The sequence below is a fragment of the Stegodyphus dumicola genome, chromosome X1 (assembly GCF_044657685.1).
Source record: "Stegodyphus dumicola isolate Sdum_Otavi_A_Nest chromosome X1, ASM4465768v1".
NCBI lineage: Eukaryota > Metazoa > Arthropoda > Arachnida > Araneae > Eresidae > Stegodyphus > Stegodyphus dumicola.
This window is the reverse complement of record NC_140780.1, coordinates 205612453-205627008: the sequence shown is the minus strand read 5'-3', so window position 1 is coordinate 205627008 and position 14556 is coordinate 205612453. Positions and strand designations below refer to the sequence as shown.

Genomic DNA, 14556 nt, shown 5'->3' with positions numbered 1-14556 from the left:
GTTGGAGATCTCGCAGGAGGCCTGTTGACAACATTTCAATTTTTACTTGTCAGAGAACTCTTTTGGCTATCCAAATTGGGAAAATTGCAACTTCGAAATAAGGTCTGAAGTTTAAAACCAACATTAATCAGTAACTGTTAAGAGGGAGGCTGTTTTCTGTAGAATATGTTATTTTACTGTTAAAAAAGTTAACCAACTATTTTGTTGATATAAAATTTCGTTTTGATGCTGTTTGGGACTGAACTCTTTGTGTTAAACAAGCAGCTACAAAAATAAGGTAATTTAAAATTTGCAGTATCGCTGAAATTTTACACACTATTCTCTGTATTGAAAGCTCATGCATTTTTGCAAGGAAAGGATTATATATTATTTCTCTTTTGCATTTTGGCTGACACTGAGACGAACGTATTTTTTAAAAAATCGAGAGATGTCTATTGTAAATTGTCAAACACGAAATTATAAAACGATAAAATGTCAAATTAAGAATTTGACTGTATGGATAGCTACTATATTTAATTCATTGTCTAAAAAATTTTAAGTAATTTTTTAACTTATGCGCTTTTTTTTTATCTTACTTTTAATACTTTGGCATGTAGAGGCTGCTGATTCAGTTTGACGTTTTGGGTACATGTATTTACCGTAGGACCTAGAAAATTATTGAATGTTTTATAGTTTGGCGCATATAATATCCTTTGGATTAATGTACACTGAAGAACGAAAACATTATGACCATCCCCATCCTCTTCAATGAATTCGTCTGGATGACTTTGAAGGAACGCGATTAAGGGGGAATGGTATTTAACTGCTGCTTTGGAGGCGGTAAGAATCATTCTTGCATTTACTTTTCTGAATGATGGGAGAGGCTGCTGATCTAAGCGAATTTGATAGGGGGCAGATTGTAATGACCCGAAGACTCGGAGCAAATATCTCCGAAACTACACGACTGGTAGGTTGTTCACGATCTGCCGTTGTTAGTATTTATGCAGAGTGGATGACGATGAAAGCAGCAGTAGACGCCAAGCTTTTAGACTGCCACGCGTCATCAAAGATAAAGGACGTCGGAGACTGTCCCCTTAGTACAGCAAAATCGGCACCAGACAGTGGCTCAGCTGACAGTCCAATACAGTACAGGCCCAAGTGCAACAGTTTCGGAACACGCAGTTCGGCGGACACTGTTGGGTATAGGACTGCGTAGCAGCCGTCCAACTTGTGTGCCTCTGTTGACCAAGCGTCATTGTCAACTACGCTGACAGTGGTCCCTGGAACATCGAGACTGTGCCATGGGTAAGTGTAAAAAAAGGCAGCTTCGCCTGGCCGGATGAATCAACGATTTCTCATTCATCACGTCGATGGACATGTAAGAGTACGCCATCTTCCAGGCGAACAGTTGCTTCCCCCTGTACAGAAGGTCATACAGAGGCTGCTGGTGACGGTATTATGCTTTGGGGACGTTCTCGTGGGCAGCTCTGGGACCCTTAAATGTGTTAGAACAGATCATGAAAGCGACGGATTATCTGAACATAACTGCGGATCAGTTGGACCTTTACATGCCGTTTGTCTTCCCAACTAGAAATGGCATCTTCCAATAGAACAACGCTTCATGTCACAAAGCTCGAATTGCTTTGGAATGGTTCGAGGAGCTTAAGGATGAATTCCAATTAATGCCCTGGCTACCTCACTCTTCGAATCTTAACCCTTTAGAACATATTTGGGATGTTATGAAGCGGGAACTCGGAGCTCAAAGACCACCATGTCGGAATACCTGGACTATGCGTGACCGCTGCTTAGACATTTGCTACAACATGTCTTCAATCATCTATCAAAAACTTGTGGCATCCATGTCAAAGCGAGTTGCAGCTCTTTTGCAGGCCAAACGTTGAAGAACGCGTTATTAAGTAGGTGGTCGGTCATAATGTTTTGTCTCTTCAGTGTCCTTTTCATCGCAATGTAATGTGCTTTCGGGCGCTTGAACATTTACGTATCTCCACCAACTTCTTTAAACGACTCCTTCAATCCCATCTATTTTTTTCTGGTTATTAAAATAAAAGCTAAATCTTAAATAAAAAATCAATGTCACAAAATTTAATGAAGTAATAAATAAAAAAAAAACGAAAATTAGTAAGTTAACAATGAATAACGGAATTATTAGACAAATCGTTGTTAGGCGCGGAAAACGTATTCAAGAAAATGTCAGCATAGCACTATTATTGGTGGTATTTACATTGAGCGTGTTCTGTACGGAAATGCATCCATCTTTTCTTCCGCTCATCATTTAATGTTATCAAAATAGCCGAGCACAAACGTGAAGAAACGGCGCTTGGTGTAAAATGCGAAAAACAAAAGAAAAATACAGCGTCCTCATTTGCACTACTATAGATACGTTTTGTGCTCTGAAAACAGACAACTCGAATATCCAGATGGGCTGTGTTCTCAGGTATTTCAGATATCTACAGTTACGATATGTATATTAGCTCGATTTTAAACGGAATTTATTTTTCATTATAGTTCAGCAAAACGCTATAGAATTAAATTGTACTTTGTTACTGTAAGCTATAGTTTTAAATAATGTAACAAATTTCTCATCTTGTATTCATATTTCTCTTACTACTTCAATATATAATGCTTGTTACTTAAGAGAGCTTTAATTTGAAAACACTGCTTGTAACAATTAAATGATATTGACAGAAATAAAACCTAGTTGCTACTTATTTAAAAATTATTTAAAACAATTTACAAAAAAGTATCATGTAACATGTATAATTGTGTTTGCTAGTTAATTATTACAAAACACTGAGGAAGTCAATTTATGGGAATTTGAAATGATTGAATAATTACCTTACATATTTCATAATAAATCTTTTTTAATATGATGTATGGTCAGTTCTAACCGAAATGCAAACCTCTCACATTAATTCCATAAAATTTGCCAAACTGTTGATCAAGTATAGTGGAACTGCACGCCACTCTTCTGAAAGTGCGTGTTTTATATTCTGAAGGCTCCAGAAGAATATTTGGCTCGCTATAATTCGGCAGACAAGGGCATCCCACGCATGAATCCAGTTAAAGTTTTGTGAGCAACCTGGCCAGTCCATTCGAATGATATCTTCCAAGTATTCTGACAAGAGAGATGCTTGATGCGGATGAGCATTATCATCCATTAGCAAACTCTCTGGGCTAGCGACACCCTAAAGTGCATTATATGTGATTCTAAGACCTCATCTACCTATTTGTAACCGGTTGACGATTCTCCATCAAAGATATACAGCTTTGTGCACCCATTTTTGCTAATTCCATCCCCAACCATAAATCCATTCTTGGAAACGGGATCGGTCATGAGCAAAGGAAGGCAAGTTGCATGTTCCTTGGTACTTTTGGAGCAAAGCACGTCTAGAATCACCGTTCGTCCTATATCTTGATTTGTCAGTAAACAGTCCCTCAGTCGAATTCATCTTGGCTCCATTTAGCATGATGATACCACTTTAAATGGGCCCCTTTAGAAGTTGAAGGGAGAGGGATGCAAACCTTTTGATTACTCGCATAAACTCTAACCTCATGAAGCCTTCGTGTAGAAGCAGAGAAGCTGGTTTGAGTTTCTGTGGCAGTCTAAAACCAGTTCTTTTGTAGTATCGTTTTCATTATGCGTCGAAACGTTTTCGTTTTTCTTTGTATTGTCATATCTTTATCTATTTTCAGATACATGGTGAAAAAATATTTGGTAATTGTAAAATTATAATAAGTTAAAGAAATATTAAAGCTGCTAAAAGTTTTGGCGACCCCCGGCTGCAGGTCCCGCGACCCCCATGGGAGTCGTGACCCACAGTTTAAGAAACTCTGATTTAAATGGTGCCTTTGAATCATAACTAATGGATACTGATCACCCTCAGAAATTATATTAACTTGAAACACAACCACAGACCTGAATTTCAGTATCCATGTTCTCAACATGTTCCATGCGCAGCATGTTCTCAGTTGCCTAATTCGTGTATCTCATGTGCCAACCTTATCCGAAAATGTCCAGTTTTGCATTCAGTTGAAGCTAAATTAATATAAATAATAACATCATTGAGCATTAGTTGAAAAACCTTAATCGTAAAGTATATTGTTTTTCAGATCATCCTTTAATTTTCACCAGCACTTTAGCTAGACTGTTTAAGAATTGAATCCTCGTTCTTGTTGTCTCCTCCTTTTTTTAAATGGAAAAAAAAGTGTTTTAACTTGAGAGGTTTGTTTCCTTGTAAATAATTTGTAATATTTAATTATTTTCATTGCAGTAGTAATTTGCAAGACATGTTAGGAACACTTTTTGTCAACAAGGAAATCCCTGAAGCACCGAAGATTAGTTTTTTCAAAGGACTCTTTAGTACTGGCCCTAGTATATTAGATCGAGAAGAATTATGTAAGTTCTTCTTTTGTGTTTATATATTTCATGTGATTAATGTATCAAATTTTTCCTTTTGAGGTTTATCATCCATTAGAAACTTTGTAATTTTAATATTAAGTTTGGTACACACACACACAAAAAAAAGGGGGGAGATTCTAAGAGATCAAAGGAAGGCTTGATATCATTTATATGAAAATGTTAGAAATATATGCTTACAGAAAAACAGTTTTATTATCTTTTGCAATTTCATCTTTTATGTTCTGAAAATAATAAAAATACATTATTTAATTGAAAAACGTAAGTATAAGAGAAACGTAAGAGAGTGTAAAAAAGAAACTTTTTAATGCTTTTTGCTTCTAATGATTCCAACTATAAATCTGTAAATTTTGAATTTCAGTTCTGTGATGCGTTATAACAATGGGCTATATCCAAGCAGTATCAGCTTCTTAGATTTAAGAGTAAAATACGGATTTGCTATCTGTTTTGGTATTTTGTAAACTAATATTTCTCTAGATTTTAGACAAAATATGCTTAATTTTGTTCTTTATTAAAACTATTGGAGAAATAAAAAAGCATTAAAAATCTTTTCAGTGCATTCTTATCACTTAGATTATCAATGAAATGTTATATTTTCTGTGTACATGCATATTTTACTTGGGTTGCTGTGTTTGGTCAGGTTTTGTGTGAGGTATTAATTTATCACAGGGTCACTCAGTTAAACTTTTGAATTACGTCAATCAAAATAAAGTACTTTGAGGAATTATTCCATTAATAAATCCTCTATCTCCTTAGAGGAAACAGAAATAGTTATTGGAATTCTGTGTGCGCATTTTCTGCTTTATGATATATGAAGGTGTCAGTTAATTTTGATGAAATAAAAGCCTCGTCTTCTATTACAGATAATCGCTGGTTTCTACCTAGTTTATTTCGACTTTAGCATCTCCCCGGTTATCGTTTAAATATACGTTCTGTAACTGTCTTAAGCCAGTTTAAGTAGATTATTTTGTGTATGTCAGACTACGTTACCTGCATTTGAATTTAACATTATCTAATGTTAATTTAAATTCCTGCAAGTGGCGAAGGTTCGTCTGTTGCACAAGCAGTGCTTTCTGTTCATTTAAGACTTAAATAAAAAAAAGTTATTTTAACTTATTCAAACTTGGTGATTTGTTTCAGACTAAGCGATAACTCGCTTCCAGACTAGTAAGGTCTGTGAGACATTAATGGAAGCTTTTAGGTACAGCAGAAATCATACAACTTAATATCTTGATTTCATAGAGTTGACTATACTGTTGATCAAGTCTTATGAAATTGCATTCTATTCTTTTGAAAGTGCGCTGCTCAAAAAGTGGTTCCAAATTCTTGAAAGCTCTAAGGAACAAATATAACTGCTTTATAATACAAAGGAGGCTGGTTATATTTAAAATGATTATATACTTTCCATATATATATTATATTCCATATTCTTGTTGAATCTTATTTTATGTGAAAATTGTTAGATGTTTAGAGTTGTTTTTAATGTGTTAAATGCAGGTGCCCTCAAAAAATGTTCACACACACTAATTGCTGATGCCTCATTTAATCTGTGCTATTATCTGCTTGTTAAATGTTTATTTTTGAATACGCACGTTAGTCTTACGTAAATACAAAAGATATGTTATTAATAGAATTTGTGAGTGGCAACAATATTTAATTTCAGTTCATTGTTGTTCTAAAAGGAATATTCTTTGAATTTATATGTTAGAATACTGGATTATCTCGTCTTGTCTCGTAGAATACATAGCCCAAATAAAAACTCCTTTATTTGAGAATTTTTGATGTGTAATGTTAATTTTAATAAAGTAATTCTTGTGGAAACCTGGGGCTCAAAGGTAGATAGTTTAAATGCAGAAACTTTGATGAATTTTCCGATTGAAACTTAAATTTGGCATCCGTCTATAGGACTTTGTAAAGTTGAACAACATTTATTAATCGAAGTTTAAAGGATTTTTTTTTTATCAGTGAAATATATCAAGAAAGAAGATTTAAAACTTTTGGCACATGAAATTGCCAAAATAGTGCCACTATCAGCAAAAATCTCTAAATTAAAGAATATTATTCTAAAAAGCAATCAAAATAAATGTAACCCAGATTTTGTTAAAGGAATTGTGGAGAATGTTGTTGATGATAGAATAACAAAACAAGATTAAGAATTTGAGTGAGAGAAAAAGAAACAAGATCAAGAATTTGAGGCAGAGAAAATTAGACTAAGCAATGAAGCAGAATTGGCAAGAATTTGAGCTCAGGCTGAAAACCAAACTATAATTGCTTTGCCAATTTTAGAAAGCAGTAGTTCGAAGAAAAAGTTTACTTTGCCTAAGGTATAGTTTAAACAGTTTGCCTGTGATTTGAAAAAATGCCTACCCTTTTGGAGGCAATTTGAACGTACTGATAAACATGATGATATTGCCCCTGAAAACAAGTTCCAATACTTAGTGCACACAACTGCCATTGGTTCCAGAGTAAGAGATGTAGTGGAAAGTTTCCCGTCAACTGGTTCAAATTATGCAAAGGTTGTAGGTAGTTTAAAGAGTCGTTTCTGTATAGAAGACACTTAAGTGGAGAAATATGTCAGGGACTTGTTGAAATTAATAATCTGTATACAATCCAACTGAAAATTATCTCTGATATCCCTTTATAGCAAACTTGAAAATTGTTTGCCAGCTCTTGAAACACTGGGAGTTACAATGGACAAATGAGCATGCCTTCTTTATCCCAGGGGGGAATCGTGTTTTGATGAGGACTTTCTAAGAGTTTGGAATAGAAGCCCTTCTTCAAGTTCTGGAAAGGATGCGAAGGAGTGTGTGAAGAATTTTTTGTCATTCCTCAAGAGCGAAGTAGAGGAAGAAGAAAGGATATCTTTGGCAGTGTGGGGTTTTGGCTTAACTAAAAATGAAAATTCGAAGATGCCCAGAAAAAAAAATAATATGGAGCCTCAAAGAGGCAGAATTCATATGGCATCCATGGTGCTGACATCCTCTAAAGAGCGCAAAAGAATGGAACCAAGATGCATAGTTTGTAAAGGCAAGCATTTGGAGAATTTAGATGAGAAGAAGCTTCAAATATTTCGATAGTCAAGAGTTGTTTTTGTAGTTAAAAGCAGCTCTTTTCTTCTGTTGTAAAAAGTATCTGTGTTGACAGTGTTGTAGCTAGTGTTGACAATTACACTGCTTTAAAAGATTTTATTTCTAAATCCAGTCTACTGATGTGAAAAGGCTCAGACAGTGGGAATATACATGAGAGGACAAAACTGAGTCCTGTCTTAGGCCTTGTGTTGGTCAAACTGGTTGGGAAACACTTGTCTAAAGCCTCATATGTAATCCTCTATTTGATTCCTTAAAGGTTTATATGAGCTAGATCATGACTTCTTAAACTTTTTTCAATCAAGACCTCTTTTTATTGAGATATTTTTCGTGACCCCAGATATTAAATATAAAATAAAGATATAAAAATAAATATCCTCCCGTAAATAATTTACTTCTTTGGTAAAAAATATATGTATAAAAAGAAGTAGTCTTAGATTTTTTTTAGAAGTAATTTATTTTAAGCAAACAAAAATTAAAGAAAATTCTAATGAGGCAAATGTGCCTGTTTTCTGCTGCATGATAAATTAAATGCTGGTGCAATGTTTGACCCTCCTGGACATAAACCAAATGTTTCAATGTTAAACGACATTTGGTTTTAATTTGACTTAAACTGAAAAAGTAATTTTATGAAACTTTGTGGTGTTGAATGAGAGAAGAACATTTAATGCCATTTCAGAAATAGTGAGAAATTTGACTTAATTTAAATTTTTAATTAATAAACTCCAATCCAGAATTCATTAAAAATGTTTCTGAAAATCTAAGTTTTAAATTTGAATCGCTAGATAGCTTTACAAATTCCTTTTGCATTTTATATAACAGGCAATTAATCTCATTGATATAAATTAATATAAGGTCATTAAAAGTCTAATCTCATTAATATCAATTAATGTAATTCTTTAAAAGTCTTATGAATGCAGTTTCTTTAAATTCAACTATCAAATTGAATTTTTACGATCGCAAAATTTCGATTTGCGATCCCATTTAGGGTCGCGACCCATAGTTTAAGAAACTCTGAACTAGATGAAAGAATTAAATCTTGGAAAGATAACTGAGCGAGTTATGTTATTGATAGCTCATAAAAATTTTGATCCAATTGGGTATACTGCTCCAGTTGTTTTGCCCCAAGATAATGAATGTTACAAAGGGCTTAGAAAATAGGTGTAAAATGGAACACAGAAATCATTGGTAGTTTGAGAAAAGAATTCTTGCAGTGGTTTTAAGAATTAAAGATTCTAGAAAAAATTCATATTTGTTGATGGAATCATGTTACAGCAGAAAATTTGAAGCATTGCACAGTTAAAAGTTTCTGTGATGCTAGCTAAGATGCCTATGTTGCTGTCAAATTTTTTAGATTAGAAGAGAAAATTTCATTGAACTATTATTGCTTGCTGTGAAATTCAGATTAGCTGCTCTAAAAGGCAGAACAAAACCACATATAGACCTTTTAGCTTCCTTGGTAAGTGCGAGATTGACAAATTCGGTAGTTGGAATATTGAATTGGAACTATGTAAAATGTTACTTATCAGTGTTACTGGTGACTCAACTACTGTTCTTGTATGGGTATTTATCAAAGAGAAGTGTTCAGTGCTTGTCCATAATTGGGTAGAAGAGATAAGAAAACTAACTTCTTTTGCATGAAATTATGTAGCTTGTGAACTGATTTCCGCCAACTGGCCGTCTAGGGGCTGTACAGCAACACAACTTTTGTCACGGAGATGGTGGGAGGACCCCTCCACAGTTGTTGATTGAACCGACAGATTTTTGGAACTGTGGAAACATCATGAATTAAGATATTAATCAAGAAGAGACAGAAGAGGAGAAGTTAAAATTTACAAAATCTTTGGCTTACATTGAAAATATTACCCAGTGTAACAGGATCTATTCGTACTTCTTTAAATACTCACAAATAGCTCATTTAATGGGTTGGGTTTTAAGATTTAGAAATAATTGTCTCTGCAGAAAAAAACAAAGAACCGTAGGGGAACTCAGTTCTGAATTTCATAAAGCAGAGTTGAAATTAGTACAGATGACTCAACAAGAGTCTTTCAGAGGAGAAGATGAAAGATTTAAGTTTAGCTACTTACCTAGATGAAGATGAAAATCATACGTGTCAAGACACGAATAATCAATAGAAAAGAGAAGGAAGATTTTTAGAAACCGTTAGTTTGTTCTACCATTAAATCACGTAGTTGTGCTGAAATTCATTGAATATGATCACAAGAATAATTTGCATTGTGACCTTCAAGGTTTGCAGAATATACTACGCAAAAGTTTTTGATTTTGAACTGGATGAAAACAATACCCAAAATCATATTAAAGTGCGTCATTTATAAGTGGTTCACTTCAAAGAAAGCCGAAGCTCATCTTGCAAATCATGCTTAAGACGCAGCTGTTTTTCGAATCACAGGACTGGATGCAGCTGGATCTTAATATCTTACGTGCAATCAGAAAGCATGGGCACTGCTGTTCACTTGTGCCATTTACCAGGCAGTACATCTAGAACATGTCACCAGTTTACCAACTGAGGTATTTTTATGGCTTTTTGTAGTTTTGTTGCTAGACGAAGATGCTCCATTACTTATTGTAACAACGACACCAATTTTATTGGTGCTGCTAATCTTTGTTTTTTTTGGATTGGAATAAAATTGTACGAAATAGCACTATGAACGTGATTGATTGGAAGTTTAGCCCACCGTCTGCTGCCTAATGGGGAAGCTGGTGTGAGCGGTTGATTCGAATGATGAAGGACCTCATAAAGAGGGTCCAAGGTCCAGCAGAATTGCTTTATTAAGAAATGCTGACAGTCCTCTGTGACTGTGAATTATTAATTAATTCTCAACCTCTCACCTACCCAATATGAAGACGAACAACTAGTTCCTATATCTCCTTCCCTTTCCCTGCAAGACATCAAGGGATAGAATACATTGGATGTTGATGTTGTCAACCATCAGTGCTTAAATCGAAGGTTCAAATCTAGACAAAATTTGCAAAAAGAGTTGAAAGTAATTCAGAAATGAATATATGGGGCTTCTCTTTCAAAGAGCAAAAAGTAAAGATACTGCTGAAATAAGTGAATTAGTTATAGTACTGATTGGAACAGGTAACAATAAAAGAATTAACTGGCCACTGGGACGAATAACAAAACTTATTCCTGGAAAGGATAGAATGTAAAATTCCTGGAATGACTTGTAAAAATACAAGCATCTCATTCAAAATTACTTCGTCCAATTTAACGTGTTACAATAGTCCTTTTTAGAGCTTTCATTGACTAATGACAACCTAAAAGAAGAAAAAGTAAATTGTGTTGGCTATAAGGACACAATTGAGAAGGGGAAGTGTCCCGAAATTTAAAACGAAATATCTGGATCAGGTAGATATATAAATTTCCTGACAAACTGGATTCGTAAAAGGTACACTTAGGATTATTTATCCTACATGCTGTTCTAATTTTTGTCATTTTTTTATATAGCCACATATTTTGCATTTGTTTTCAGTATGATGTAAAAACATAGTGTATAATCAGCAGGTGGGAAATGTTATTGTCTGGTTGTTAAATATTTTTTCAATATTTTAATATACGCTCGTTAGCTGTACATAAATACCAATGATATATTATTGATTGAATTTATATGTGTATTGTTTTACTAATAAGAATATTCTTTAAAGTTATGTATTAGAATGCTGAATTCTCTCGTCTTGCCTGGTAGAATATATGCTGTAAAGATAAAAATTTTTATTTGAGAATCTTCTATGTTTAATGTTTTTTAGCCTTTGTGGAGCCTGGGGCTGAAAGTTACTTAGTTTAACTACAGAAAATTCGATGAATTTTCCGATTGCTTCTTACAGCCCTTTTCATGTTCAACAGATCTGAAGTAATGAATGGAACACTATCAAATTTTGAAGAACTTAAATTTATTAAATGGTATTGAAGTTTGAAAATGCAAATCGCAATAGATCTTTTCAGACAGAGCTGATGAATCTGAGTTGATGGAGACATAGCTGATGAATCTGAGAAAAAACCCTCATGGCAACCGGGTAGGGACACAGGAATTCAAAATTCAAGTGTCCATCGCATTTTGAAATTCTGTTATTGGAAAAATTACATTCCAAAAATAATCCATGCTCTCAGTGAAGATGATTTGAACCCAAGAATACCATCATATGAAAGGTAAAGTGTGGTTGTAACTAAAGTGACCTACCTCAGACCCACGTGTAACCCGTTCTATTGGACGTAGTTTGTTGAAACTTGGTATACACATTATATGGACCATTTAGAAAAGAAAACTGTGCTAAAATAATAGTTCATATTTCAACTTTCAGGTGAAATTGCAGCGCGTAAAGAACAAGAAACACTAACTGGAAACATAAAATTTTATTTAATCACAACATTTGTCCAGTGTGCTATCCATCTGCGTCAATCACGTGTTATAAGCTCCTTATAGCATGTTCAGCAATAGCACGATGGGCTTCTTAAGAAATTGCAACAACATGACGTGCTATGTTTACTTTAAATTCAGGCGGCGTCCATATGCTTCCACTATAGAGAAGATGTTTCAGGAATCCCTACAACTAAAATCATGGATTTGAAATCCGAAAGAACAAGGGCTTACCAGTGGCCGAGTGTTAAAGTCGCTGAACACTGGTAGTTCCGTCCGAGGTTCAAATCCCAGTGAACGGGCTGGCTGCATGGGTATTTTCGTGGTATTCCTTATGTGTAATGTGTATACAAGCCATTTTACCGTGGAAAGCCCTCCACGAAAGCTCCTTCCTAATAGGCAGATAGCCCTCGTGTGCTTTGCTGTAATGAACTAAACCAAACCGAAAAGTGAGGAGGCCAAGCTTACGGAAAACTACTCGATCATCTTCAAAGTGAGGACACAGCTAGGCTTTTTTAGGTCCAACCCAAGACATATTTTTGAAATTACTTCAAAGTCTGAGCAGTTTACTTACATTTATTTATTCAGGTACATTTTTCACTAGACATGACTTTTATCAGAATTGGTTTGTTTGTTCTAATTAAATCATAAAATTCACTAGAAGAAAATTTTGAATTAATTTTAACATTTAGGAAATGTTTAACAGAAAAACCAAAAGTCTACCCCTTTGTGCAGGCCAAATATTCCCCATAATTGAAAAAATTCTCTTAACTAAAGCAGATGCCTTGGGCAAAGACATTGCAAAATCAACCATTTTATAAATAATGCAACATGAAATGTCAGTCTTTTGAAACACCTTAAAAATTGCTTTCCACTTCTGTTCATTAGTATCTGTTACTTTTTCAGGGCCCTGAATCACAAGCTACTCTTTGGTTTTGAATTATCTGGTTCAACAATGTACGTTTATCAAATAGGTCATTAATATTTATAGAATCTTCTATAATTTCATTAATAGCTTGTGTGCTTTCTTCTAAATCAGACCAGGCAATTTCAGTTTGTAAATTCATGAATTGTGTGAAATTTACTAACTTTATCAAAACTGGTTCTCCACAGCTCTAAGTATTGGATACCAGAATTATACAAACTATCTACACTTAAGAAGAATTTTTGTTCGTGAATATTATTTTCTTTTAGAATACATAACAGTTTTTTGGCAGAGATGGTATAAATTTGTGGGTTTTTCATTCCTGAAGTTGACTAAGGAAACAAACTAAGGAACCTTGTGCTGCTATGAGATAATACCTTTTTGTAATCTGCTTCCACAAATTCACAGAATTCCTTCAGTTTCGTTGCTTTTACTGTATATAATGTGTAACTTTATATACAGTTTTTTTTTAGCAGTAACTTTTGTGACCAGGGGTAGAGAATTACATGCTGTTTATACAGAATTTTGTATAATGTGGGTTGAAAAACTAAGTCCTAAAACAAGTCTGTGTAAATCCCTTTGAACTTTTCTGAACACATTTTCATTCCCTTTCTCTTCGCTCTGCCAAAATTACTGTTAGTGTTATCAGCAGTATAACAAACCAACTTTGTGTGTTTTCACACACTGCAGAAGATACCAATTCGAAATTGTAGCAATGTCACCTGACACTTCATCGAAATTTAAAAGTTTAACTGTAATTCCCTCTTCCAGACTAATACATCTTACAACTATCGGAACAAGTATTACTTCTCTTCTGTTTGAGTTATCCATCATTACTGTTACAGAGTTAATGCTTTCAAAAGAATGCAACACTTTATCAAATATAAATGGCAGAATAACATTAACAATAATTGCCTCAGTTTTGGTTCTAGCAGATGAACATTTTGAGTCATATAACTTTTTAGCCACTTTAGATGTGCAATTTGATGTTTTGAAACTAAGTGTGTGTCTAGCAGTGTGGCAAAAAAATTTAGCTTCTTTAGCAGCGAAGTCCAGATCACTAATATTGTTATTCCATTCCTTGGCTTAAAAAAAATCTCTTAGGTTTGCTGAAGCAGCGACATTAATAGCACTCATTATTTTTTAGATATGCTGTTCCATTTCTCTGGATTATTTGCAATGCTTCCATTAGAACAGTTTAAAAATAACTACTGAAAAAAAAATGCATTTCTGTAGGTTACCTTCGATTTGAAAATGAAACACTTTGTTAAGAAATACTGTACTAACAGCATAATTTTTTGAAGTGTGTATACATTTTGGGAACACCCTGTTTATATAAACCCATTTTAATATATTTATTCGGTTAAAGGGGTGTTTTATTATTTACTTTTGTATTATCACAAAGATGTTCAAATTTTGATTTTAGACACCACAAAAAAATTAATGAGGAGGCAGAATTTGATAAGCCTGCAACTAACTTTTTTGGCGTAAATGTAATTCATCATTAAAATCTGAGGCTATGTAGAACAGGTAAAATATTAGTAAGGTTATATAAAAATTTGAACTTACATGTCAGTAAAATGAAGTAAATTAAAATTTCAGAAATTACCACAAATACTATTTTGGTGACTGGTGACAATTTTTTATAAAATCCATTCGATTTCAAAAGTGACTGAGACATATTCCTCTATTTACAGGCGGGATTCAGAGCCAGACGAGGGTAATTTGCCCCTGAAGGAAAGGCATTTG

General features: G+C 34.1%; 1 protein-coding gene across 3 annotated transcripts in view; it reads left to right on the top strand.

Moving 5' to 3' along the window:
* Tomosyn (syntaxin-binding protein tomosyn) overlaps positions 1–14556 on the top strand; it is a 275347-nt gene that overhangs the window by 220443 nt on the left and 40348 nt on the right. For 2 of the 3 annotated variants that reach the window (XM_085808289.1, XM_085808288.1), the window contains exon 27: positions 4272–4396. In XM_085808289.1, coding sequence (XP_085664415.1) covers positions 4272–4396 — 125 coding nt within the window. Of the gene's footprint in view, positions 1–4271; positions 4397–14556 lie in introns of those variants that run through there. The other variant, XR_015038723.1, reaches the window with a different exon arrangement.